The 25,140-nt window shown below is 44.2% G+C and overlaps 1 protein-coding gene across 1 annotated transcript; it reads left to right on the top strand.

Moving 5' to 3' along the window:
- Positions 1-21,862: 21,862 nt before the first annotated feature.
- LOC141021028 (uncharacterized) lies at positions 21,863-22,555 on the top strand. Its single transcript, XM_073495961.1, has 2 exons — positions 21,863-22,323; positions 22,428-22,555. Exons 1-2 carry the CDS (start codon positions 21,864-21,866, stop codon positions 22,439-22,441), a joined length of 474 nt encoding a protein of 157 aa, XP_073352062.1. The 5' UTR covers position 21,863; the 3' UTR covers positions 22,442-22,555.
- The last annotated feature ends 2,585 nt before the right edge of the window (positions 22,556-25,140 follow it).

Below are 25,140 nucleotides of genomic sequence, written 5' to 3'. Positions count from 1 at the left end.
GAAGAGGAAAGGGTGATGCAGTAAAGTAGCGTAAGTATTTCCCTCAGTTTTTGAGAACCAAGGTATCAATCCAGTAGGAGATCACGCACAAGTCCCGCGCACCTACACAAACAAATAAGAACCTCGCAACCAACGCAAAAAAGGGGTTGTCAATCCCTTCACGGTCACTTACGAGAGTGAGATCTGATAGATATGATAAGATAATATTTTTGGTATTTTTATGATAAAGATGCAAAGTAAAATAAACGGCAATAAAAATAGCTAAGTGTTGGAAGATTAATATGATGGAGAATAGACCCGGGGGCCATAGGTTTCACTAGTGGCTTCTCTCAAGAGCATAAGTATTACGGTGGGTGAACAAATTACTATCGAGCAATTGATAGAATTGAGCATAGTTATGAGAATATCTAGGTATGATCATGTATATAGGCATCACGTCCGTGACAAGTAGACTGAAACGATTCTGCATCTACTACTATTACTCCACACATCGACCGCTATCCAGCATGCATCTAGAGTATCAAGTTCATAAGAACGGAGTAACGCTTTAAGCAAGATGACATGATGTAGAGGGATAAACTCATGCAATATGATATAAACCCCATCTTGTTATCCTGGATGGCAACAATACAATACGTGCCTTGCTGCCCCTGCTGTCACTGGGAAAGGACACCGCAAGATTGAACCCAAAGCTAAGCACTTCTCCCATTGCAAGAAAGATCAATCTAGTAGGCCAAACCAAACTGATAATTCGAAGAGACTTGCAAAGATAACCAATCATATATAAAAGAATTCAGAGAAGATTCAAATATTGTTCATAGATAATCTTGATCATAAACCCACAATTCATCGGTCTCGACAAACACACCGCAAAAGAAGAGTTACATCAAATAGATCTCCAAGAGAATCGAGAACTTTGTATTGAGATCCAAAGAGAGAGAAGAAGCCATCTAGCTAATAACTATGGACCCGAAGGTCTGAGGTAAACTACTCACACATCATCGAAGAGGCTATGGTGTTGATGTAGAAGCCCTCCGTGATCAATGCCCCCTCCGGCAGGACGCCGGAAAAGGCCCCAAGATGGGATCTCACGGGTACAGAAGGTTGCAGAGGTGGAACTAGGTTTTCGTGGATGCCTCTGATGGTTTGGGTGTACGTGGTATATATAGGAGGAAGAAGTACGTCAGTGGAGCAACATGGGCCCCACGAGGGTGGAGGGCGCGCCTGGGGGGTAGGCGCGCCCCCTGCCTCGTGCTCTCCACGTTGATTGCTTTACGTAGACTCCAAGTCCTCTGGATCACGTTTGTTCCGAAAATCACGTTCCCGAAGGTTTCATTCCGTTTGGACTCCGTTTGATATTCTTTTTCTGCGAAACACTGAAATAGGCAAAAAACAGCAATTTGGGTTGGGCCTCCGGTTAATTGGTTAGTCCCAAAAATAATATAAAAGTGTATAATAAAGCCCATTAAACATCCAAAACAGAATATAATATAGCATGGAACAATAAAAAATTATAGATACGTTGGAGACGTATCAGCGTCGGTGGTGGCGAGCGAGGCGGCGGCCGGAGTTCGGGAGCAGATGGGTTCGGGGCTGTGGTGCGCTAGGGGAAGAGCTAATGGGCTAGGTCGCATCCGCGGGCCACCAGAAGCACGCTGGTGCCACGGGTTCAAGCGGAGGGGCTCGGGTCGAGAAAGCTAGGCGGCCATGGAGGACGGCGGTGCTCGGGCATGTGGGCGAGGATGCTACGGCACGGGAACGAGCAAAACAAAGGAGGGTAAACGTAGTGGAGCTCACATCGAGGTCGTCGGCGGTCTCATTGGGCTCGGGGAGGCCTCTACGGCGGCAAATTCGACGACGGCGTCCGGTGGCCGAGACGGCGAGGAAGATGACGATGGCGACTCTAGAGGGCCTCCGGCCTTGCTTGGTTCGATGATGAGATGCAGCGATACGGACGACCTTCGGAGCACGGTGGCGCGTCCTTTCGTTGTCGGTGGCCACGCGGGCGAGGCACGGCGGCCGGCGGAAGCTCTCGGTGACGCTCACAGGAGGGGCTAGAGGGCGAGGGAGAGAGCACAGAGTGAGGGGAAAGCGAGTGGGGGGCCTCGGGCGTCTCCAGACATGTATTAGGACGAAGGAGCGGCCTCCAGCGCGAAGCGGGAGGTGGCCAACGCGCGGTGGCCACGCGCCCCTGCTCCTACTGGCAGGAGGTTAGGGACAGTGGGGAATTGGGCTGGGCCTCAACCACAGTGTTGGGCCGCCAGGTGAGTGGGCTTCCAGGTAAGGCCAGGTTAGTTTCCTTTCTCTCTCTCTCTCTCCTTTCTGTTTTCTATTTATTTCAATCTGTTTGGTTTGATTCAAAGGCCAAACCACTTCCATAAATTCTGAAAATATTCATGGGCTCTCTCTGAGTTATTCCATATGCCCAAAAAATAAATCCATAAGTATTGGAGCTATAACTTATTTTATAGCATTTATTAGCTCCAATTCAAATAGGTAGTGAGTTAATTCAAAAGTCCAAAAATGTCCTAGGAATATATTCATCATTTTTGGCAGAGGTTTCCACCTTAACCAAAATCATGAACTTTTCTTAAGGGCATTTTGGGCCCATTGAAGATTATTTTAGGTTGAACCTATTTGATCTGACCTGGTGCTAGGGTTTGAACAATCCCCATTTCAACTTTAGATAAAAATTAAACATGATGCAAGATGCAAATCTAACCCAAGTGCATCACTGAACTAGGGTTGTGACATTTATTAAGAAGGATTTTAATCCACATTCCATCTTCTGTCTCTAGTTTCCACAACCATTTAGCCAATAGAGCTTTATTCATTAGCTCTAGGTTTAAGATCCCTAACCCCCCAAATCATTTGGAAGACAGCAAGTTTTCCAATTTACTAAATGGTATTTCTTTTTCTCTTCGTTTTCCTGCCATACTAATCTGGCTCTAAAAAATCAGCTTTCTTCCTCACTCCCACTGGAAGGGGATAAAAAGACATCATGTACATTGGCATGTTTGTCAAACATGCTTGAACAAGGGTGACTCTCCCTGCCATATTAAGAAGCCTCCCCTGCCAACATGCACATCTTTTCTCTATTTTTTCTGTGACACCTTTCCAAAACTTATTTCCCAGCCTTACATTAGTCACAGGGAGTCCCAAGTATTTGAAAGGGACCCCCCTCTTGCAAGTAAAGATTTCCTGATACATGTCACTCTTGTTTATTGCCTCTCCAAACAGAAAAACCTCACTTTTGTGAAAGTTAATGGTCAGGCCAGACATCTGCTCAAAGGCAGTAAGTATAAACTTTAATTTTTTTGCACTATCCTCATCATCTTTAAGCAAGAAGATAGTGTCATTAGCATATTGCAGCGTATTTACCCCACCATCTCCTAGCTCAGTTAAGACCCCTTTGACATAACCTGCCTATTTTGCTTTATTTAGGATAATTGCCAGGTCATCAGCAGCTATGTCAAACAGTAAAGGAGACATGGCATCTTGTTGTCTTAATCCTTTGTGGGTTTTAAAGTATGGGCCAATTCTGTCATTAACTTTAATACCAACCCGCCCACCTATCATGGTGTGCATAACCATATCACACCATTTCTCTGGGAATTGTTTCATTTTCAGCATTCTATACACAAAAGGCCATTTAATATTGTCATATGCTTTTTCAAAGTCCACTTTGAACAACACAGCACTCTGTTTTTTATGATGGATGGTGTTAAGGGCTTCATGCAGTACTACAATCCCCTCCATTATATATCTACCTTTTATAAAGGCAGCCTGTGTTGGTAATATGATGAGTTTAATTACTGCACTAAGCTTGTTCATCAACACCTTAGTAATGATTTTGAAGCTGACATTTAGCAAACAAATTGGCCTAAATTTTTGTATTTGTTTGGCATCATCAGTTTTTGGAATTAAGGTGATGATTCCATAATTCAATCTTGTTATGTCTAACTTCCCAGCCTGGAATTCATTTAATAGTTTCATAAGGTCCCACTTGACTACATCCCAGAAATCTATCTATTTACTATATATAAAAGTAATTTACGGGTTTACGAGCTAACCAGAAAAAAAAAGTATTACTGTAGAAATTACCACAAAAATCCGAAACATCCGACCATTCGTTTAATAAAAAAAAATTCTATAGCCATTAGATTGGATTAGATTTATGTGAAAAATTACCCACCATTGCCATTACGTCACACATCACGGTGATATAAAACATATACACATCACGTTGCAGCCTCCTGTAATGTAATCTGGCCATCCAATCTCCCACATCCCATGGACCTTCACGCACCATCAAAAAACCACATATCCCATGGCCCCTCACGCATCATGAAAATTAGAACCAAGCGTTTACTACTGAACCCTAATCCTCAAGCCCTAAAACAACCCAAGATCCACGTATATGTTCAGCCGATCCCATGCCACCCCACGCATCACCATCTGCCGGTCACGACGGCACCTTCTCCATTGGCCTCAACGCCCGTCCATGATCCGATTGGAGAAGGTTGATCCTATCACCACCACCGTGCCATCCTATTTGCAGGCACGTGGTGTCTCATCTGCCGGTGGCCTCAACACCTTCTGCGTACGCCTCCACAACGACCATGATCCCATTGCAGAAGGTCGATGTTAGCAATGTTGCGTTATGAATCAACGGTCTACTTCAACCTTGGCCACCTTGATCCGCCCAGGTATGCCCCTGATTGATGATTCCGGGGATCGAGTACAGAGAGAGCCCATCGCCATAGCATGGAGCAGATTAGGTATTGGACCAAGAACGTGATGCTTCATGAAGATTAGGTAGGTGATCACAGAGATGCTAAGTTTGTAGATCCCAGAACCGCTTAATTGGATGTTAATATCAAGGAATGACCAACGAGCTCTTGATCTTGATTAGTTTTATCTGCATGTACTGTTTCCCCCCTTCAATTCCTTGCTCCTTCAAATTGTTAGCCCTTTTGAGAATAGTTTCTTGGTCTCAGCGGAACTCAACCGAAGGCAGTGAATCAATTAGCTACCATCTAGCTTTATCTATTTTGTTAATCTCGAGATTAATTTGTGGGCGTGATTTCCGGCCGGCCATGAATCAGTTCGCTAGAGGGTAGCTGGCCACATACTACATATTCACGGCTAGCTTCATCCTTAGTTGCACATCGAGCCAGAAGACCGAAGTAATTAATGGGCAGAAGACAGCTGTGTACGTACGTAATCTCAGCGGTAAGATTTCATCCACTAGAGAGTGCGAAGATTCACGTAGGCGTGGGTTTCCGGCCGGCCGTGAATCAATTAGATAGCGTGGCCAGCTTTTGCACACAAGAAATAAATCAGTTTTGTTGCCTGCTGTGTACGTGCATGCGTGTTGGGGCCAGCGGAACCATAGTGTGCATCCGGTGTTCATCAACGTACTTTCATGCACAATTCTTTCTATTGGTGGGCAGCAAAGATAATGAGAAGGTACGGCCATTGAAAGAAGAATTGTATTCTGCCAGAACTCTGTTGGTGGGAGACGTGGAGATGCAAAGCAGAGAAGGCCAACGCTGTCTAATTATTCTCCAAGGTAAAAATAAGATTAGCTTCATGCATCTCATTGCCCAGCTGCAGCGTGTGAGGTTAGTGTTTGGTTTCGTAAATACAGTGGCCAGCTCTTGCTAACAGAAAAGCAAACTAAACTTCAGTGACACCAATAATAAACTAAGAGGGTTAAAACGCTCTGCAGGTAAAATAATCGGTGCTGAAACAGTACGTTATTTTCTGACATCCAAGCACGTCTTACATGACACTAAATTAAAATCCTTATTGTAAATAGCAATGTATTAATTATAGAACTTTTTCTGAAGAAGCAAGTAGGGGCTCTGCCAAAATACTAGGGATATATCCATCGACATGGTCGATATCATGCATGGCTAGGGCAGATTAGGCGTGTTATCAAAACGACTAGATGAGATGCTTTCCTCCATTATTATTTGTGTTATCGAATCGTAGACGACTAGGAAGATGGTATTCTCCAGTATTATTTGTATTATCGTAGACGACAATGTGAGATTATTTCCACCAGTATTATTTGTATGTACTAATGTTACAGTTGCAGAGAATTACATGGTATTGTGAATTTTGATTTAGTAGAATATTTGAGCTGGAGTTGGAGTGGGACAAATCGGCATGATGTTTGGTGCGTGGAAACAGCTTATTCTAGAAACAAATCAACATACAGAATAAGCCGGATAACTCGAGGAAGCACCAGCCATTGGGAGAACAGATCGATGGATTCAGCAACAAACGGTGGCCCGGCATTAGTGGATTCGGCAGCAAACAGAAAGAGATCACTGGGCATAGAAACGAGCTTGTGGATTTCCTAGCCGAGGTCTTCGGTAGTGCCACCGATGCACCTCAAGCTCCAGGTACGTTTACCTAACATCGACATCTTAATTACCAGGCACTTTGCACAGGTTTGTAGAATCATATGGGCAAACGAGGCTCTCTGGTGGTTTGCTGTTTATAGATGCAATTATATGAGACAAATTCAGTTATCAGCTGCACATGCACAATATTTCAGGTAGATTTGATTTGATGGGGTGGCAAATCATGACATAGATCGATTATTCACTAAAGCATATGTACAATATCGACTTGGAAAAAAATCTATTGCCAGTTGAACATGTCCAGTTAGTTGAAAATATTGGATTTGGATCCGCCTTGCAGTGTACGCATCTAATATGGCATTAGGCATGGTGATGTTATGCATCTATTTCCCCTTCTTTTTTTCTAATAATATATCAGTTGTATTATTACATCTGTGATGAACGTGTATTTCTAAAAAAAAACGATGAACTATCATATTCTTTGACAAGGAAACTATAGCTACCAGTTCATTGATAAAAGATTTCATTGCTATATCTGCAATTAATACAAGACATAACAGTACATGCCGGAATCTTGGTTGGTTAATCATTGCTCAACTATGTACCTTCTTCAGATTTAGCTTCTAGAAATGGAATTGTAGTTGCACATTTACGTGTCCACACACCGTATGAACTTCAAGTAGAACCACATAACAACTCCCATGTCCTTTGGCGGAGTACAATGATCATATATTTATTAACACCACACGTCTTTATGAACATCCTTTAATTTTAAATGCTTCACTAAGCCACGTGGTTTTGTTTTATTAGGTATCATGTTATTCTATGGACCTACAGTAGCTCATCTAGGTGTTAAGATCATACCAGTTCAGTTTAAATGGGAGTGGTAAAACATTTAGTTTATTGGATGTATTATGTTTTTGATTATAATGTATACGTTTCTAGATAACCATAAATTCTAATGTTTGATTTTTTTTTCCACAGACTCGTAAGAAAATAGGCTTGCAAAGTAGTTTCTTACGTGAATAATGTCGCAACCATTTACATCTTATAACTACAAAACTTTGTTCTGTCCAGCACCGAGTAAATAATTGGGAGTTGGAAATCTTTTCTATACACATTATTTGGATAGAGAGAATGTCACATATACTAGCACCAAGGATATGATTTGCTTCACTGATTGCACAGTTGGAGAAATTGGCCTGAGTTATGGATAGTACCCTAGCCTTGGTTCTGGTTCAAATCTGGCATGAGCTCACAGAATTTCAGCAAAGTGGGCACCAAGGGATGCTCAAGAGTGTAGTCTTTCTTATGCTTATAATTCTTTTGGGAAGTTTGTGAATGGCAATTCCTGAAATCCTTGGTAGCTCCTAATTTACTGATAATATTCCGGTTATTGTGGTTCTGAGCTAATGCATTAAAAAATCACAACAATCATACTCTCAACAGAGAGTTGGTTTCAGTCTCACGCTAATAGAACTATTCAATGGGAGATTCCATTGTCAATTGTCTTGGAGTTCTCTGATGTTGGCAACAAATCATGACATCTATTGTATGCAGCAATACTGGGGATATTTAATGCTCTTGCCTCGGGATAAGGACTATCAAATTCACTTGGCACTATATTGTGCGGTGTTATAGCAATGTGACTAAAGCATGTTTTTTGTTCTGACTACCATCACCATATGTTTTTGGAAGGAGAAGCTCTATCATTCCTTGCATCTCTAAATCACACTTGCCTGTGGGAACCCTATGGTTCAAGAAGATGTTGCATCGATGACAAATCAAAATTCAAAAGGGCAGGATGTCAAGCACACATCCTCTATATATTGTTCAGACGAACTAGAAGCACTACACTTAAATCTAAGTGTCTGACTTTTACATATTTAGAAAGGGTACCCCCTTTCTGAAAATTTCTAATCTTACATTGGTGTCATGTGACTATATTGTTACGAAAGTACAGAAGTATCTTTCCCTTCCGTGCGCAGAGCTCATGCACAGCTCAAGATTTATTATCTACTCAATTAGGTTCACATTGTTTATACACATGAAGTACATTTTGGATCTTTTGCTCCATGTATTATAACCTCTAGAAGTTACCGTGTTCACCTGGATACTACATGGACACCTCCTGTAATGTTAGAAGCGCCCGTCAAGCTCTGGATAATGTGTTTTTACGCCAAGGAAGAGGTTGAATAAGTCATACTTTTACGCATGGTTCCCAAGAGACGTACTCAGTTGCATCATCTATGGGCATGTTGCATCTTTGCAATAGTTCGAATCATTTTGATTATTACCCGCACGAACAATCTAAATAGGCAGATAACCTTTGGACACTTGGAGAATTATTGTAGTATTTATACAAGCATATATGTACACGAATTTTCTTCTCCTATGTATCTTGATATTGTTTCATAAAATGTGTTAATGAATAATGTTGTATTACAGTTTTGACATTCATTGTAGTTGCATTTACCTCCCCATTACAGTTACATACTTACATGTAATGATAATACTTATGTTAACAAAGGGAAGGCCAAAGTACAAAGGATCCTTATGAAAGCAAGTCAACTATTCGTTCGGTTTAGAAAGTTTTATGAAAGTAAGTCAATTTTTCTTTACACCAATAAAATATGTGCTCATTATAAACTTTTAAAAGTTCTTGCCCGCGCATCGAGCGGGCCACTTTGCTAGTGTTGATAAAAATCAATAGGAAGTCCATCTGGGCCAGGATTTTTGTTTTTTTTTCATCCCAAAAACCACATAATGTAGTTCTTCCATTGTAAAGGGTTTAGTCAGCACTTCAGCCTGCTCCCTAGTAATCCCCTGCCCCCCCCCCCCAAATGTTGAGGTTAATGGTGGAAATATCTGGTTGCCCAAACAACTTTTTATAAAAATCAGTGATGTATTTAATGAAGTTTTCCTCACCTTCAATCACCCCTTTCTCTTGTTCTAATGATAATATTCTATTTTTTCTCCTTCTACCATTCACCTTGGCATGGTAATATTTAGTGTTACAATCCCCATCCTTAATCTCTCTATCTTTATATCCCCGTAACCACTTCAGCTCTTCTTGTTTGAGTAATCTATGTAATTGGGATCTAAGCTCTTTCTGCTCCTCTCTATCATGCGCAGTAAGTCCCATGGTTTCTGCATTTTTATCTAAATTGTCTAGTTTCATCAGGATTTCTTTCTTAATTTTTCTATACCATGCATCAGAGTTTATAATCCACCCTCTTACTTTCTGTCTAAACTTTATCATTCTAGCCTGCCACTGTTCCATGGTATCTCCATGATATTTAGCCAGCCAAATTTTGTTAACAAATTCTCTAAAGCCCTCCCTCAACATCTAAGAATTTTCAAATCTAAAAATAGGGGGAGTATATTTTCTCTCCCCTGTGTCAAGGATTAGGGGAGTATGATCCGATAATTCCCTCTCCAAAGCATATACCTCAGTCAGGGGATAGTGATCTTCCCAATCTGGGCATATGAGAATTTTTTTCTAGTTTTTCATATGTGTGATCCTGGTGATTATTAGCCCAAGTGTATTTTCTACCATTTAAAGTTAGCTCTCTCAAGCCAGCCTGTTCAATAATAGCATTGAAAGTGACCACATCCCCCAGGTTTGCTTTTGTCATCACTTTTTTGATGATATTGAAGTCCCCCCCCCATGAGACAGGGAACAGCAGCATTATCATGATAAACTCTGGATATTTCTACCATATAAGCAGCTTTACCCACATTTTGAGCATCACCATAGACAATTATAAGGTTTCATTCAAATTTGGCCTTTTTATCTAGTAGTAATGTCCTAATACAATAAACTCCTTTCTCAACATTGAGAATTTCAAAGGTATCATTATTCACACCCACTAGGATGCCCCCTGATTTTCCTCTGGGTTGTATCCAATTCCAACTAAAGTTCCTACCCCGACACGAATTGTGTAGTTCATTTTTGTTGAACTCATTTTTGATGGTCTCTTGCAGACCAATGAAATCAATTTTTGTCTCATAGATACATTCTCTAATAAAATTCTTCTTAATGTGGGACCCAATCCCCCTTACATTCCAAATCATGCCTATCATTTTTTTTATTTCCTTTTCTACCCTTTTTCCCCCAAATATACACAGTTGGTTTCACACTGGTGATCCCAAGTGATCCTAAGTTGTTCTTCTTCCCACTGGTGAAAATGTTTTTCAGGTGGGAATAATAGTCCATTTCTATCTCAGCATCAGGGTGATCCTCATCAGAGTATAATTCTTTGAGAGAGATGTCTCCAGTGTCAATGAGTAATGTTCTTTTTGCACTGTTGGCTCCTCTTTTTGCTTAAGATGAGCACAATAGAAATCTTTTCTACTTTGCTCCATTTTCTCAATAATCTCTAAATTTTGATTGATCATATCTTTGGTACATCCTAAATCTATACCAATCTTATCAGCCATGAAAAGTAAAGAGGAATTCCCCTGATCGGAGTTTTGAATCTTACCATAATTGTTTTTGCGAGCTGCTCTTTGTTTGGCCAGCTCCTCAATCTTCACATCTTGTTTATCTATGAGTCTGTTGCATGTTCTCACCCCATCTTCCCCATTGTTACCAGTGTCATCTCCTTCCTTCTAATCTTCAGGGTTGAGGCCCAACCTACTAGCAAAGGAGTCCACTGATTCTTGACTAGCCCCATAATCTACAGGTTCAGCATAAGTACCATTGTCTTCATTTTTGTTATCCTCTTCCATCTTCTCCAGTTCAGTTTCGGTGATGTTTTCTATTTCCTTTTCTCTTTATTCTCATCTTTCAACTTTTTCCACACACCTATCAATTATATTTTGCTGTTTATGAACCAAGTCCATCAGACTTTTCCTTTCTTTCTCCATTTCTCCAATTCTTTTCTCCTCTTGGACTCTTAAGGCTTTCTGTCTAGCTTTCTCTTCTTCATTTTCTTGCATCCTCTTCATAAGTGCTGCCATGTCCGCTTCCACTTTTTTCCTTGCTTCTCTCTCCTTGATCTGTTCCTGTTGGGTCAAAAGAACCGCATCACTTCTCTTTTTGATTTCTTCAAATTGCACTAAGCTCAAGCTGCCTAAGTTAATAGCCTCTCTATTGGTATCTCCTGAGTTGTTTGTGTTTTTTTGTCTCTTTCTAAGTTCATCTCCCACACAATCCATCCCAGCCTCCTCTAGATGTTGTCTTTTATGATCACCATACCAAGCCATCTCAACCACCTTCTCCAAAGTTGGCATAACTCTGTAAATGTTCAGATCTCTGTCAGTTATTTCAGTGTAACCTGGGATTTTTTCAAAATCTCTAACTCCCACCTTTGCTCTGATTCTCTCATGTGTTATGGTATCCATGTCAATCTCCAGCACTGGCCCTAAGGATGCTACCACTTCACACATACCAAAGAAGTGCCTGAAACAATCAGGCACCTTATCAAAAGTAACCGAGACAGTGTGTGATTTCCCAACTGCTTGTGAGTCAAAAGCCCATTTCTTTATGTTTATCACTGCTCCAGTGCCCAGTAGAGTGAAGTCATCATAGTTGATCAGCTCCATCAGTCTGCCCTTGTTCAGGAATCTCATCAAAAAGGCACTGCTTCCTTGCTTCTTACATCTCCATTGCCAGTTCCAGTTGAACATATAGTTGAGTCCTTCCAGCAGTTGAGTTTCATTCAGCATCCCAGATTTAACAGTCACCGGGGCCATTGGATTGGGATTTTCAAGTTCCACATTATCCTTTGAACTTTGCACCAGCAGCACACCCAAGCCTCTTGCAGCATATCCCACAAATTTTGGTACTAGCTTCATCTGCTTCAACCAGGTGCAGTCATCTGTGATGTAATTCCATTTTCCACACACTGCACAATGGTCCAACTTGCAGTCTTTTGTAGCATGTCTTGTGTCTTTGCACTTATTGCATATCATCCTGTTGGCACCCCCACAGCTATCTTGCTACCATCTTTCATTTGTGCTCCTCCTCCTAACTCTCTCCCTTTGGCTATCCTCCTTCCATGCCCCCTCATTGTCAGAGGTTTTTTCAGGTCTATGACCCCATTGTTGTCTCTGGTTTCCCTCTCCTTGCAGACAAGTGCTTTCTCCTCTGACCATCTCGTTTCCTGTGTTTTGGTGTAGCAGATTGACCCCACTTTGCAAATTGACATTACGTCCTCCCACTGGAACGTTTCCTTGAGTAAGTTGGGCCAACAATGCTGAGAGTAAACGCTGTTGTTGCACAAACTCAGCTCCACTCATCAAATTACCCACATCAGGATCATCAGAATTTCTCATACCTGTCTTAGCTGCCTCTTGCTTTTCTTTATCTTTGTCTGTCTTCCTCAACTCCTCCTTCTCCTACGGATACTTTTGATCTTGCTGGAAGTCATGTCTCCCTTGCGAGCTGCTGTTTCCAAAGCCTTGCCCCCAATCCTTCCTAACCTCTCGATAGTTGTAGTTTCTAAACCCATCTCCTCTGTCTTCCTTCTTCCTGTACTGCCAATTCTCTGTACCCCCCTGTTGGATCTTCCTCCTCCACCGAATCGGCCCCCAAACCTGTCCATCTCCCCTTCTTCTTCTGGCGGTGCAGTGGGAAACCCTAGCACCTCTTCTTTGCAATCAGTGAAACCTAGAGGGTGGATGGGGGTGTGGTTTATATATCCACAGGGCCTCGTGTGCCTTACCCCTTCTCTCACCAGGCTTTCTTCAGCATCTGGGGTGGGCCTTAAGCCTGCTCAACTAACCAGATCATCAGCCCATTCCTCTAAAATTTTATCTTCATGAATTCTTTTCTTGACTATCAGTGCAGTCTTTCACTATACAATCAAAAACATATAGAATTTCCTCCCCATGCCCAATCCCTGACCAGTAATCAGGTATTTTGGGAATCATATTCATTTTTTCTTTCACTATCCACCCATCTAAATCATCTATCTTTTTTATTTTATTATTCTCCGCCTCATCCTTGCAATTGATTTTTGCACGTGAGTTGTCAGCATTTCTACTAACTTTTCTGAATCTCTCATTCTTTCTATCTCTTCTGCTCCTAATATTATCGCATCTCCCAAATCACTTAAGCAAGTAACAGGAAGGTTTATCTTCACCATGAGACTGACCTGAAGAATCTGACGAAGTCCCAGTTCCCTTGTCAGCATCCTTCCCAGCCAGCAACCAGAAGCGATTGCCGACGGGGGAGACGCCTACTCCGCCGCCGCAGAGCGAGAGAGGTTGAGAAGGCGCAGTGAGTGTCAGAGAAAGCGTGGAGAGTGACGGGGGTGTAGATCTTCTATTTTTTCTTCCCCCTCTCCATCCCTCGCCAGATCCGCCGCCGCCACATGAGCCCCGGTGTCCAACTCCTCCTCCTCCTTGCTGTCTTCGATTGGGATTGGGACCCAGCTCGTCCCCGGGGTGGGAATGGCCATCACTGCCCCCACTACAAACTCCTCCGGCCCTGCCGGAAATCGATGACAGGAGCGGAATCCCCACCATTTCTTCTTCTGCGCCGGATCCCCAAACTCCGTCTCTTCCATGGCCCAGAACAGCGCCGCCAGGGAGCTCACCGGTGCGCCCGAGGGAGTGGTGAACCCATTGGGCATGAGCATCTCGTCCTCCTCCACCGTGAGATTTCTGAACACCTCCTCCGCTGCGCGTCTCATCTCTCCTTCCTGGTGGAGAACCAGGAGACGATCTCTCTCGCCCTCTCGAGCTTCTCCTCGTTGCCGCTCGCCAACTCCACCATGGGAGTTCCATCCTCATCCTCCATTGCGCCATCGTCGTCCGAATCGACTCGCTCCCTCTCCGGATTGGTTCGTTGGGTGGTGCAGTGGGTGGAGGAAGCCAAAGCGAGATGCGTTGTCCTACCATCGAGCGGGGGGGGGGGGGGGGCGATTTATTGTCCTCCTCCCGCTCGCATTCATGGCGGGCGTTCGCCTCGGGCTTACCCCTGCGCCCCCCGGCCTTACACTCGATCGTGTACCCAACGTGTACCACATGACACGGGAATAGAATTTTCGATCGCCATGGAATTTTCTCGCCTTCTCGTAATCCTCTGTTATCCACTACCCATCCCTCCTCGTCAAGCAGCAGCAGTCTGCGTACCGTACCTTGAACAAGGAGAGAGCATCTCTGGTAGCAGAGGAGCCCAGCCGCGAGGAGCCCGGCGATTTAGAGGACCGGCCATCTGCTATCTTCGGCGATCTCCCCCACCACCGGAATTTCGTTGTCGGCAAGAAGCCCCTTGCCTGATTTGTTGCTTGGGTCCTTCCAAATCTCCCGAAGACGAGGACCCACTGCGGCGGCGAGATGAGGACTAAGCCCACCGCCCGCAGTCGCCGCGGAACCGCCGCTCGTCGCCGCCGCGGAGCCGCTCGTCGTCGCCGTGGTGTCGCCTGCAGTCGCCACTGCGTCGCTCGCTATCATCGCGTCGTTTAGCCGGAAACTTCGAGGAGGAGGGGTTGTGGGCGCGTTTGTTGAGGTAGATGGGAGGCGCCTAGAGTGGCTTGATGGTGAACGCTACTGCACTATACAGGATCTAGACGAAAAGGAAGAAACGGAAAAATCAGAACCAGGAGATAGGTCGGTCAATGGGAGTCAGCGACGCGATCCCTCTCCTATCACCTCGTCCGCCGAGGACAAAGCGGATCCAGATTTTCCTCACACAAAAAAAGCAGACCCGGTTCACCAGGGACGGGGGGCGCGGATGGGGATTGTGTGAGCTTTCGGTAGTGGCCAGGTCCGCACTCGACTTCCTCGATGATGATGACTGGGCTCCGGCTGGCTAATCGGGCACTCGACTTCCTCGCCGTCCCCGCTGCTTCAGCCACCTCGACCCCGCGGGGCTACTCGCCGCATCCGTGCGTGCTGCAGCTCGTCCGGCCGCGTCGGCTGCACGCCAGCCTCTTCGCCATCCGCGATAGTACTGTGTCCGCCACGGCGGCCACCGGCCGGAATTCGCCCTCTTCGCTGCCAGACACTGAAATCGTGCTTCTCCCGGACTGGTAAGTGCTCGTACTGCACTGCCCCGGATGCCACAGAAAACACTCAGCGGTCGCGACCCGGACGGGATACTTGGGACACCGACCTGTTGGAGCACTTGTCATCGGTCGCACAGCGCAGGTCCCCGACGAGATGACCGCCGCCCCTCCGATCTCCTTGGTCAGGCTTCAACTGCCGATGGCAACGGATGAATTGGATGGCATCTCCTTCTAGCCTGGCGGCTGGCGGACTGACGCTGCAACTGCCGACGGCGACGGAGACCCGCAGCGGCGCAGCCCTGGACGGACCACGGCCTTCTTTTCATCCAGAAGAGGAACTTGCGGCGGCGAGACGAGAGTGAGAGTGGAAGGGGAACGGCCGAACGGGCCTTGGCGGCCTGAAACAGGCCAACTTGGGCCTCATCCGAGTTTTCAGGGAATCGCTACTTTAGTACCATACCGGAGTACATCGCCAACACGAAGATCATGCAGGGTTGTCAGCTGCGAAAGATGCTAAAGAGCACAAATAAAAGAGGCCACTGATCCCAACCCGTGACCCATCACCAAAAAGTGCACACGGACGAAAAGAAGGCCTCCGAGCCCATCCATGACCCAGCACCGATAAGTGCGCACGGACCAAAACAATGCAGCAAAAAGATCTCCTATGAGGGCACAGTCATAAGAAAAATAGTGCAATTGCATTCCCTGGGTTGGCACGTGCTATACATTAGCACTGGGCTTTTTGTTCAAATTTCGTTTTATTTTTTACCAGCAGAACACTCCTCTCGTTACACGCACGCATCAAGCGCCGAGAGAAAGACGAACACGCTCACCAGCGAAGGTCATGATTCCACGAGATAGGCTAGCCTCTGATCTACATTCTGATCTTGGGGATAAAGCTCTTGTCATCGTGCCATGCCCATCAGGTCCAGAGATGTAGGTGTTCTTGGCCGTTCTACCGCTGTCCTTGGCTAGACCTCCAGCATCGCTTATGACACGAAGCTTGTCACATGTGCAATCCACCCTGTGGGGTCACATACAGTGTCAACGAGATCCTCGAAATTAAGGCTTAATTTTGAGACATCAGCGAAAAAGTCATGTATGTTCTTTTAGATGAACAGGAGACTAAAGCCCCCTCCTCCCCGCGTTACATTATCAGTAATGAAACCATATACCACATCCAAGTTTACAGTAGTTCATGCTCCGAAAACCCAACTCCAAAACAAAATATCAAGTCCTGCAAATTGATTTCAAAACTTCAATTGCTTGCCGCTGAAAGATATGCTTACGTTATGAATCAGGAAAGGAAACATCGAAATCTAAACAAAGAAAGTTGCAGCAACTGTACCCATGTGGCACCACCACAATCTGATGGACCCTTATTTTATGATTCTGTACAAATTGGTGGTATATCATTCACACATGTTATTATCCTTTCTGTTAGTCTGGGCGTGATCATGATCCTGCCGGCCTGGGCGCAGAAGGAAGGAACAAAGACCAGGCACTTACTTGTAATCTCCTTCTGCTAAATCAATGAAAAACCAGTGAACACTGGATCTTTCAAAAAAATAAGAGCGAGTGGCAGCGCCCAAATCTTTACACGGCCCGCTTTGCAATATGTTAGCCTTCCAAACGGCCATTAGGGAATGCAACTTAACTGTCCACGACTTGATGAGTTTTATTAACAAAATTGCACGTGGGTATTGCAAGTTACTTCAAGAAATAGGAAGGGGGTATTCACAAACAACGATGGAACGCACATCCAGCTGGGCCGACAGGTTCGACGTGGCCGCCAGATGGCGTGATCCGATTTGTTAGGGACTTTTTTGCCACCACGTGCGGACGTGCCAAGTTTGTATACCTGACTGCCACACTTTGAAAGTTTGTGGATGTATAGTGCACACGCGAGCCAAGCTTGTGGACCAAGAGACGTAGAGGGGAAGCTTTCAGTGTGGTACTTGAGAAGGAAGCGACACTTGTTGGTGCGGTGTCGAGACCTTTTTTTTTTGAAAGGAACACTCAGCATTCCATTATAAAGCAGTGCTGGCAGAATCTCCAGCTACACAATCTGATACAAAGGATGGAAATTTGTCAAGCCAGATTTCCCATGTACTCCTACTCATGGTTGTGCCATGTGCAGCTAGAGTGTGTGCAGCATGGTTACATTCCCGGTTACAATATTTGACACATACATCAGATAAACCAACTCTAAATTTTGATATCTCTAAAGACAGCACCTAGCTGTGAAAGATCATAAGTATTTGACATTACAGCCTGCTTTAGCAAAAGAGAGTCGGTTTCTATAATTAGCCGATCACATCCCATCCTGATTGCCGTGTTCACAGCATAGAGCATCGCCAATGCTTCAGAGTGCAGAGCATCTACTAAATATCAAAGTTTCCTGCTCCAGCCGCTATTAATGCACCTATATCATTTCTTAAAATGAAGCCCCAACCTCCAGAATGAGTCTCCTCTTGAAAGGCGCCATCAGTGTTAAGCTTCATAATTCCCGGTGGAGGAGGAGTCCATCTTTGGATAGTGTTCTGTCTTGTGTGTTTGCTTGGCTCCACATTTTTCAGAGCATTAACAAGATAGTGGTTAATTGAGAAACATATTTCATCATTTGACCTGAGTCTATCTCCCACATTTGTTTCTCTGGTGCCACCACATCCAAAGAAGAATGCAAGTTTTAATCTTTCTTCTTCATTAAGCTCAAGAATCTCTTCCATGAATTTAAAAGAATCTGGGCATTCAAGTAGCCGAAGCCTGATGTGTTCTAATAGAGCATGTCTCCATATGCCTTTTACCTTTCTGCATTTTAAAAAACAATGACCAGCATCTTCATCTTGTCTAAAGCACAGAGGGCAAATGGTGTCAATATCCATACCTCTGCGTTGAAGTTTTGTTCGTAATGGCAAACTGTAGGTGGTAATCCGCCATAAGAAATGTAGCACCTTGCCTGGCAGCGGCAGCGACCATAGTTTCTTCCAATTGAAAACATTATCTGCACTAGAAGAAGATGTCAGACCTAAACGGGATTCCTGATCGCGAATATCCACCGCCACATTATATGCCGATTTAACAGAGAAAATGCCTTTTTTGTCATAGTGCCAAGCTATGAAGTCGTCTATATCTTCATGGATAGGTATTTGCAGGATCATATTTGCATCCTCAAGTAGGTGAAGGAAATATGCCCTAGAGGCAATAATAAAGTTATTATTTATTTCCTTATATCATGATAAATGTTTATTATTCATGCTAGAATTGTATTAACCGGCAACATAATACTTGTGTGAATACATAGACAAACAGAGTGTCACTAGTATGCCTCTACTTGACTAGCTCATTGATCAAAGATGGTTATGTTTCCTAGCCATAGACATGAGTTGTCATTTGATTAACGGGGTCATATCATTAGGAGAATGATGTGATTGACTTGACCCATTCCGTTAGCTTAGCACTCGATCGTTTAGTATGTTGCTATTGCTTTCTTCATGACTTATACATGTTCCTATGACTATGAGATTATGCAACTCCCGTTTACCGGAGGAACACTTTGTGTGCTACCAAACGTCACAACGTAACTGGGTGATTATAAAGGTGCTCTACAGGTGTCTCCGAAGGTACTTGTTGGGTTGGCGTATTCCGAGATTAGGATTTGTCACTCCGATTGTCGGAGAGGTATCTCTGGGCCCTCTCGGTAATGCACATCACTTAAGCCTTGCAAGCATTGCAACTAATGAGTTAGTTGTGGGATGATGTATTACGGAACGAGTAAAGAGACTTGCCGGTAACGAGATTGAACTTGGTATTGAGATACCGACGATCGAATCTCGGGCAAGTAACATACCAATGACAAAGGGAACAACGTATATTGTTATGGGGTCTGACCGATAAAGATCTTCGTAGAATATGTGGGAGCCAATATGAGCATCCAGGTTTCGCTATTGGTTATTGACCGGAGACGTGTCTCGGTCATGTCTACATAGTTCTCGAACCCGTAGGGTCCGCACGCTTAACGTTTCGATGACAGTTATATTATGAGTTTATATGTTTTGATGTACCGAAGGTTGTTCGGAGTCCCGAATGTGATCACGGACATGACGAGGAGTCTCGAAATGGTCGAGACATGAAGATTGACATATTGGAAGCCTATATTTGGATATCGGAAGTGTTCCGGGTGAAATCGGGATTTTACCGAAGTACCGAGGGGTTACCGGAACCCCCCGGGGGCTTAATGGGCCATAGTGGGCCTTTGTGGAGAAGAGGAGAGGCAGCCAGGGCAGGGCCGCACGCCCCTCCCCCCTAGTCCGAATAGGACAAGGAGAGGGGGGCGGCGCCCCCCCTTTCCTTCCTCTCTCCCTCCTCTTTCCCCCTCCACTCCTAATCCAACTAGGAAAAGGGAAGGGGTCCTACTCCCGGTGGGAGTAGGACTCCACCTGGCGCGCCCCTCCTGGCCGGCCGCACCTCCCCCCTTGCTCCTTTATATACGGGGGCAGGGGGCACCCTAGGGACAACAATTGATCATTTGATCTTTTAGCCGTGTGTGGTGCCCCCCTCCACCATAGTCCACCTCGATAATACTGTAGCGGTGCTTAGGCGAAGCCCTGCGTTGGTAGAACATCATCATCGTCACCACGCCGTTATGCTGACGAAACTCTCCCTCAAAACTTGGCTGGATCGAGTTCGAGGGACGTCATCGGGCTGAACGTGTGCTGAACTCGGAGGTGTCGTGCGTTCGGTACTTGATCGGTCGGATCGTGAAGACGTACGACTACATCAAGCGTGTTGTGCTAACGCTTCCGCTTTCGGTCTACGAGGGTACGTGGACATACTCCCCCCTCTCGTTGCTATGCATCACCATGATCTTGCGTGTGCGTAGGAAATTTTTTGAAATTACTACGTTCCCCAACAGTGGCATCCGAGCCAGATTTTATGCGTTGATGTTATATGCACGAGTAGAACACAAGTGAGTTGTGGGCGATATAAGTCATACTGCTTACTAGCATGTCATACTTTGGTTCGGCGGTATTGTTGGATGAAGCGGCCCGGACCGACATTACGCGTATGCTTACGCGAGACTGGTTCTACCGACGTGCTTTGCACACAGGTGGCTGGCGGGTGTCAGTTTCTCCAACTTTAGTTGAACCGAGTGTGGCTACGCCCGGTCCTTGCGAAGGTTAAAACAGCACCAACTTGACAAACTATCGTTGTGGTTTTGATGCGTAGGTAAGAACGGTTCTTGCTAAGCCCGTAGCAGCCACGTAAAATTTGCAACAACAAAGTAGAGGACGTCTAACTTGTTTTTGCAGGGCATGTTGTGATGTGATATGGTCAAGACATGATGCTAAATTTTATTGTATGAGATGATCATGTTTTGTAACCGAGTTATCGGCAACTGGCAAGAGCCATATGGTTGTCGCTTTATTGTATGCAATGCAATCGCCCTGTAATGCTTTACTTTATCACTAAGCGGTAGCGATAGTCGTAGAAGCATAAGATTGGCGAGACGACAACGATGCTACGATGAAGATCAAGGTGTCACGCCGGTGACGATGGTGATCATGACGGTGGTTCGGAGATGGAGATCACAAGCACAAGATGATGATGGCCATATCATATCACTTATACTGATTGCATGTGATGTTTATCTTTTATGCATCTTATCTTGCTTTGATTGACGGTAGCATTGTAAGATGATCCCTCACTAAATTATCAAAGTATAAGTGTTCTCCCTGAGTATGCACCGTTGCGGAAGTTCTTCGTGCTGATACACCACGTGATGATCGGGTGTGATAGGCTCTACGTTCAAATACAACGGGTGCAAAACAGTTGCACACGCGGAATACTCAGGTTAAGCTTGACGAGCCTAGCATATAACAGATATGGCCTCGGAACACGGAGACCGAAAGGTCGAGCGTGAATCATATAGTAGATATGATCAACATAGTGATGTTCACCGTTGAAACTACTCCATCTCACGTGATGATCGGACATGGTTTAGTTGATATGGATCACGTGATCACTTAGAGGATTAGAGGGATGTCTATGTAAGTGGGAGTTCTTAAGTAATATGATTAACTGAACTTAAATTTATCATGAACTTAGTACCTGATAGTATCTTGTTTGTCTATGTTGATTGTAGATAGATGGTCCGTGCTGTTGTTCCGTTGAATTTTATGCGTTCCTTGAGAAAGCAGAGTTGAAAGATGATGGTAGCAATTACACGGACTGGGTCCGTAACTTGAGGATTATCCTCATTGCTGCACAGAAGAATTACGTCCTGGAAGCACCGCTAGGTGTACCACCTGCGCCAGCAACTGCAGACATTGTGAATGCCTGGCAGTCACGTGTTGATGACTACTCGATAGTTCAATATGCCATGCTTTACGGCTTAGAACCGGGACTTCAACAACGTTTTGAATGTCATGGAGCATATGAGATCTTCCAGGAGTTGAAGTTAATATTTCAAAAGAATGCCCGGATTGAGAGATATGAAGTCTCCAATAAGTTCTACAGCTGCAAGATGGAGGAGAATAGTTCTGTCAGTGAGCATATACTCAAAATGTCTGGGTATAATAATCACTTGATTCAACTGGGAGTTAATCTTCCGGATGATAGCGTCATTGACAGAATTCTCCAATCACTGCCACCAAGCTACAAGAGCTTCGTGATGAACTATAACATGCAAGGGATGGATAAGACAATTCCCGAGCTCTTCGCAATGCTAAAGGCTGCGGAGGTAGAAATCAAAAAGGAGCATCAAGTGTTGATGGTCAATAAGACCACCAGTTTCAAGAAAAAGGGCAAAGGGAAAAAGAAGGGGAACTTCAAGAAGAACAGCAAGCAAGTTGCTGCTCAGGAGAAGAAACCCAAGTCTGGACCTAAGCCTGAGACTGAGTGCTTCTACTGCAAGCAGACTGGTCACTGGAAGCGGAACTGCCCCAAGTATTTGGCGGATAAGAAGGATGGCAAGGTGAACAAAGGTATATGTGATATCAATGTTATTGATGTGTACCTTACTAATGCTCGCAGTAGCACCTGGGTATTTGATGCTGGTTCTATTGCTAATATTTGCAACTCGAAACAGGGGCTACAGATTAAGCAAAGATTGGCTAAGGACGAGGTGACGATGCGCGTGGGAAATGGTTCCAAAGTCGATGTGATCGCGGTCGGCACACTACCTCTACATCTACCTTCGGGATTAGTTTTAGACCTAAATAATAATTATTTGGTGCCAGCGTTAAGCATGAACATTATATCTGGATCTTGTTTGATGTGAGACGGTTATTCATTTAAATCAGAGAATAATGATTGTTCTATTTATATGAGTAATATCTTTTATGGTCATGCACCCTTGAAGAGTGGTCTATTTTTGTTGAATCTCGATAGTAGTGATACACATATTCATAATATTGAAGCCAAAAGATGCAGAGTTGATAATGATAGTGCAACTTATTTGTGGCACTGCCGTTTAGGTCATATCGGTGTAAAGCGCATGAAGAAACTCCATACTGATGGACTTTTGGAACCACTTGATTATGAATCACTTGGTACTTGCGAACCGTGCCTCATGGGCAAGATGACTAAAACGCTGTTCTCCGAAACTATGGAGAGAGCAACAGATTTGTTGGAAATCATACATACAGACGTATGTGGTCCGATGAATATTGAGGCTCGTGGTGGATATCGTTATTTTCTCACCTTCACAGATGATTTAAGCAGATATGGGTATATCTACTTAATGAAACATAAGTCTGAAACATTTGAAAAGTTCAAAGAATTTCAGAGTGAAGTTGAAAATCATCGTAACAAGAAAATAAAGTTTCTACGATCTGATCGTGGAGGAGAATATTTGAGTTATGAGTTTGGTCTTCATTTGAAACAATGCGGAATAGTTTCGCAACTCACGCCACCCGAAACACCACAGCGTAATGGTGTGTCCGAACATCGTAATCGTACTCTACTAGATATGGTGCGATCTATGATGTCTCTTACTGATTTACCGCTATCGTTTTGGGGTTATGCTTTAGAGACGGCCGCATTCACGTTAAATAGGGCACCATCAAAATCCGTTGAGACGGCGCCTTATGAACTGTGGTTTGGCAAGAAACCAAAGTTGTCGTTTCTTAAAGTTTGGGGCTGCGATGCTTATGTGAAAAAGCTTCAACCTGATAAGCTCGAACCCAAATCGGAGAAATGTGTCTTCATAGGATACCCAAAGGAAACTGTTGGGTACACCTTCTATCACAGATCCGAAGGCAAGACTTTTGTTGCTAAATTCGGAATCTTTCTGGAGAAGGAGTTTCTCTCGAAAGAAGTGAGTGGAAGGAAAGTAGAACTTGATGAGGTAACTGTACCTGCTCCCTTATTGGAAAGTAGTTCATCGCAGAAACCGTTTTCTGCGACGCCTACACCAATTAGTGAGGAAGTTAATGATGATGATCATGGAACTTCAGATCAAGTTGTTACTGAACCTCGTAGGTCAACCAGAGTAAGATCCGCACCAGAGTGGTACGGTAATCCTGTTCTGGAGGTTATGCTACTAGATAATGACGAACCGACGAACTATGAAGAAGCGATGGTGAGCCCAGATTCCACGAAATGGCTTGAGGCCATGAAATCTGAGATGGGATCCATGTATGAGAACAAAGTGTGGACTTTGGTTGACTTGCCCGATGATCGGCAAGCAATTGAGAATAAATGGATCTTCAAGAAGAAGACTGACGCTAACGGTAATGTTACTGTCTATAAAGCTCGACTTGTTGCAAAAGGTTTTCGACAAGTTCAAGGGATTGACTACGATGAGACCTTCTCACCCGTAGCGATGCTTAAGTCTGTCCGAATCATGTTAGCAATTGCCGCATTTTATGATTATGAAATTTGGCAAATGGATGTCAAAACTGCATTCCTGAATGGATTTCTGGAAGAAGAGTTGTATATAATGCAACCGGAAGGTTTTGTCGATCCAAAGGGAGCTAACAAAGTGTGCAAGCTCCAGCGATCTATTTATGGACTGGTGCAAGCCTCTCGGAGTTGGAATAAACGCTTTGATAGTGTGATCAAAGCATTTGGTTTTGTACAGACTTTTGGAGAAGCATGTATTTACAAGAAAGTGAGTGGGAGCTCTGTAGCATTTCTAATATTATATGTGGATGACATATTGCTGATTGGAAATGATATAGAATTTCAGAATAGCATAAAGGGATACTTGAATAAGAGTTTTTCAATGAAAGACCTCGGTGAAGCTGCGTATATATTGGGCATCAAGATCTATAGAGATAGATCAAGACGCTTAATTGGACTTTCACAAAGCACATACCTTGACAAAGTTTTGAAGAAGTTCAAAATGGATCAAGCAAAGAAAGGGTTCTTGCCTGTGTTACAAGGTGTGAAGTTGAGTAAGACTCAATGCCCGACCACTGCAGAAGATAGAGAGAAGATGAAAGATGTTCCCTATGCTTCAGCCATAGGCTCTATCATGTATGCAATGTTGTGTACCAGACATGATGTGTGCCTTGCTATAAGTTTAGCAGGGAGGTACCAAAGTAATCCAGGAGTGGATCACTGGACAGCAGTCAAGAACATCTTGAAATACCTGAAAAAGGACTAAGGATATGTTTCTCGTTTATGGAGGTGACAAAGAGCTCATCATAAATGGTTACGTTGATGCAAGCTTTGACACTGATCCGGACGAATCTAAATCGCAAACCGGATACGTGTTTACATTGAACGGTGGAGCTGTCAGTTGGTGCAGTTCTAAACAAAGCGTCGTGGCGGGATCTACGTGTGAAGCGGAGTAC

This window comes from Aegilops tauschii, chromosome 3, assembly GCF_002575655.3.
Source record: "Aegilops tauschii subsp. strangulata cultivar AL8/78 chromosome 3, Aet v6.0, whole genome shotgun sequence".
Classification (NCBI taxonomy): domain Eukaryota; kingdom Viridiplantae; phylum Streptophyta; class Magnoliopsida; order Poales; family Poaceae; genus Aegilops; species Aegilops tauschii.
The sequence above is the reverse complement of the archived record's forward strand: the minus strand, read 5'-3'. Positions and strand labels throughout refer to the sequence as shown.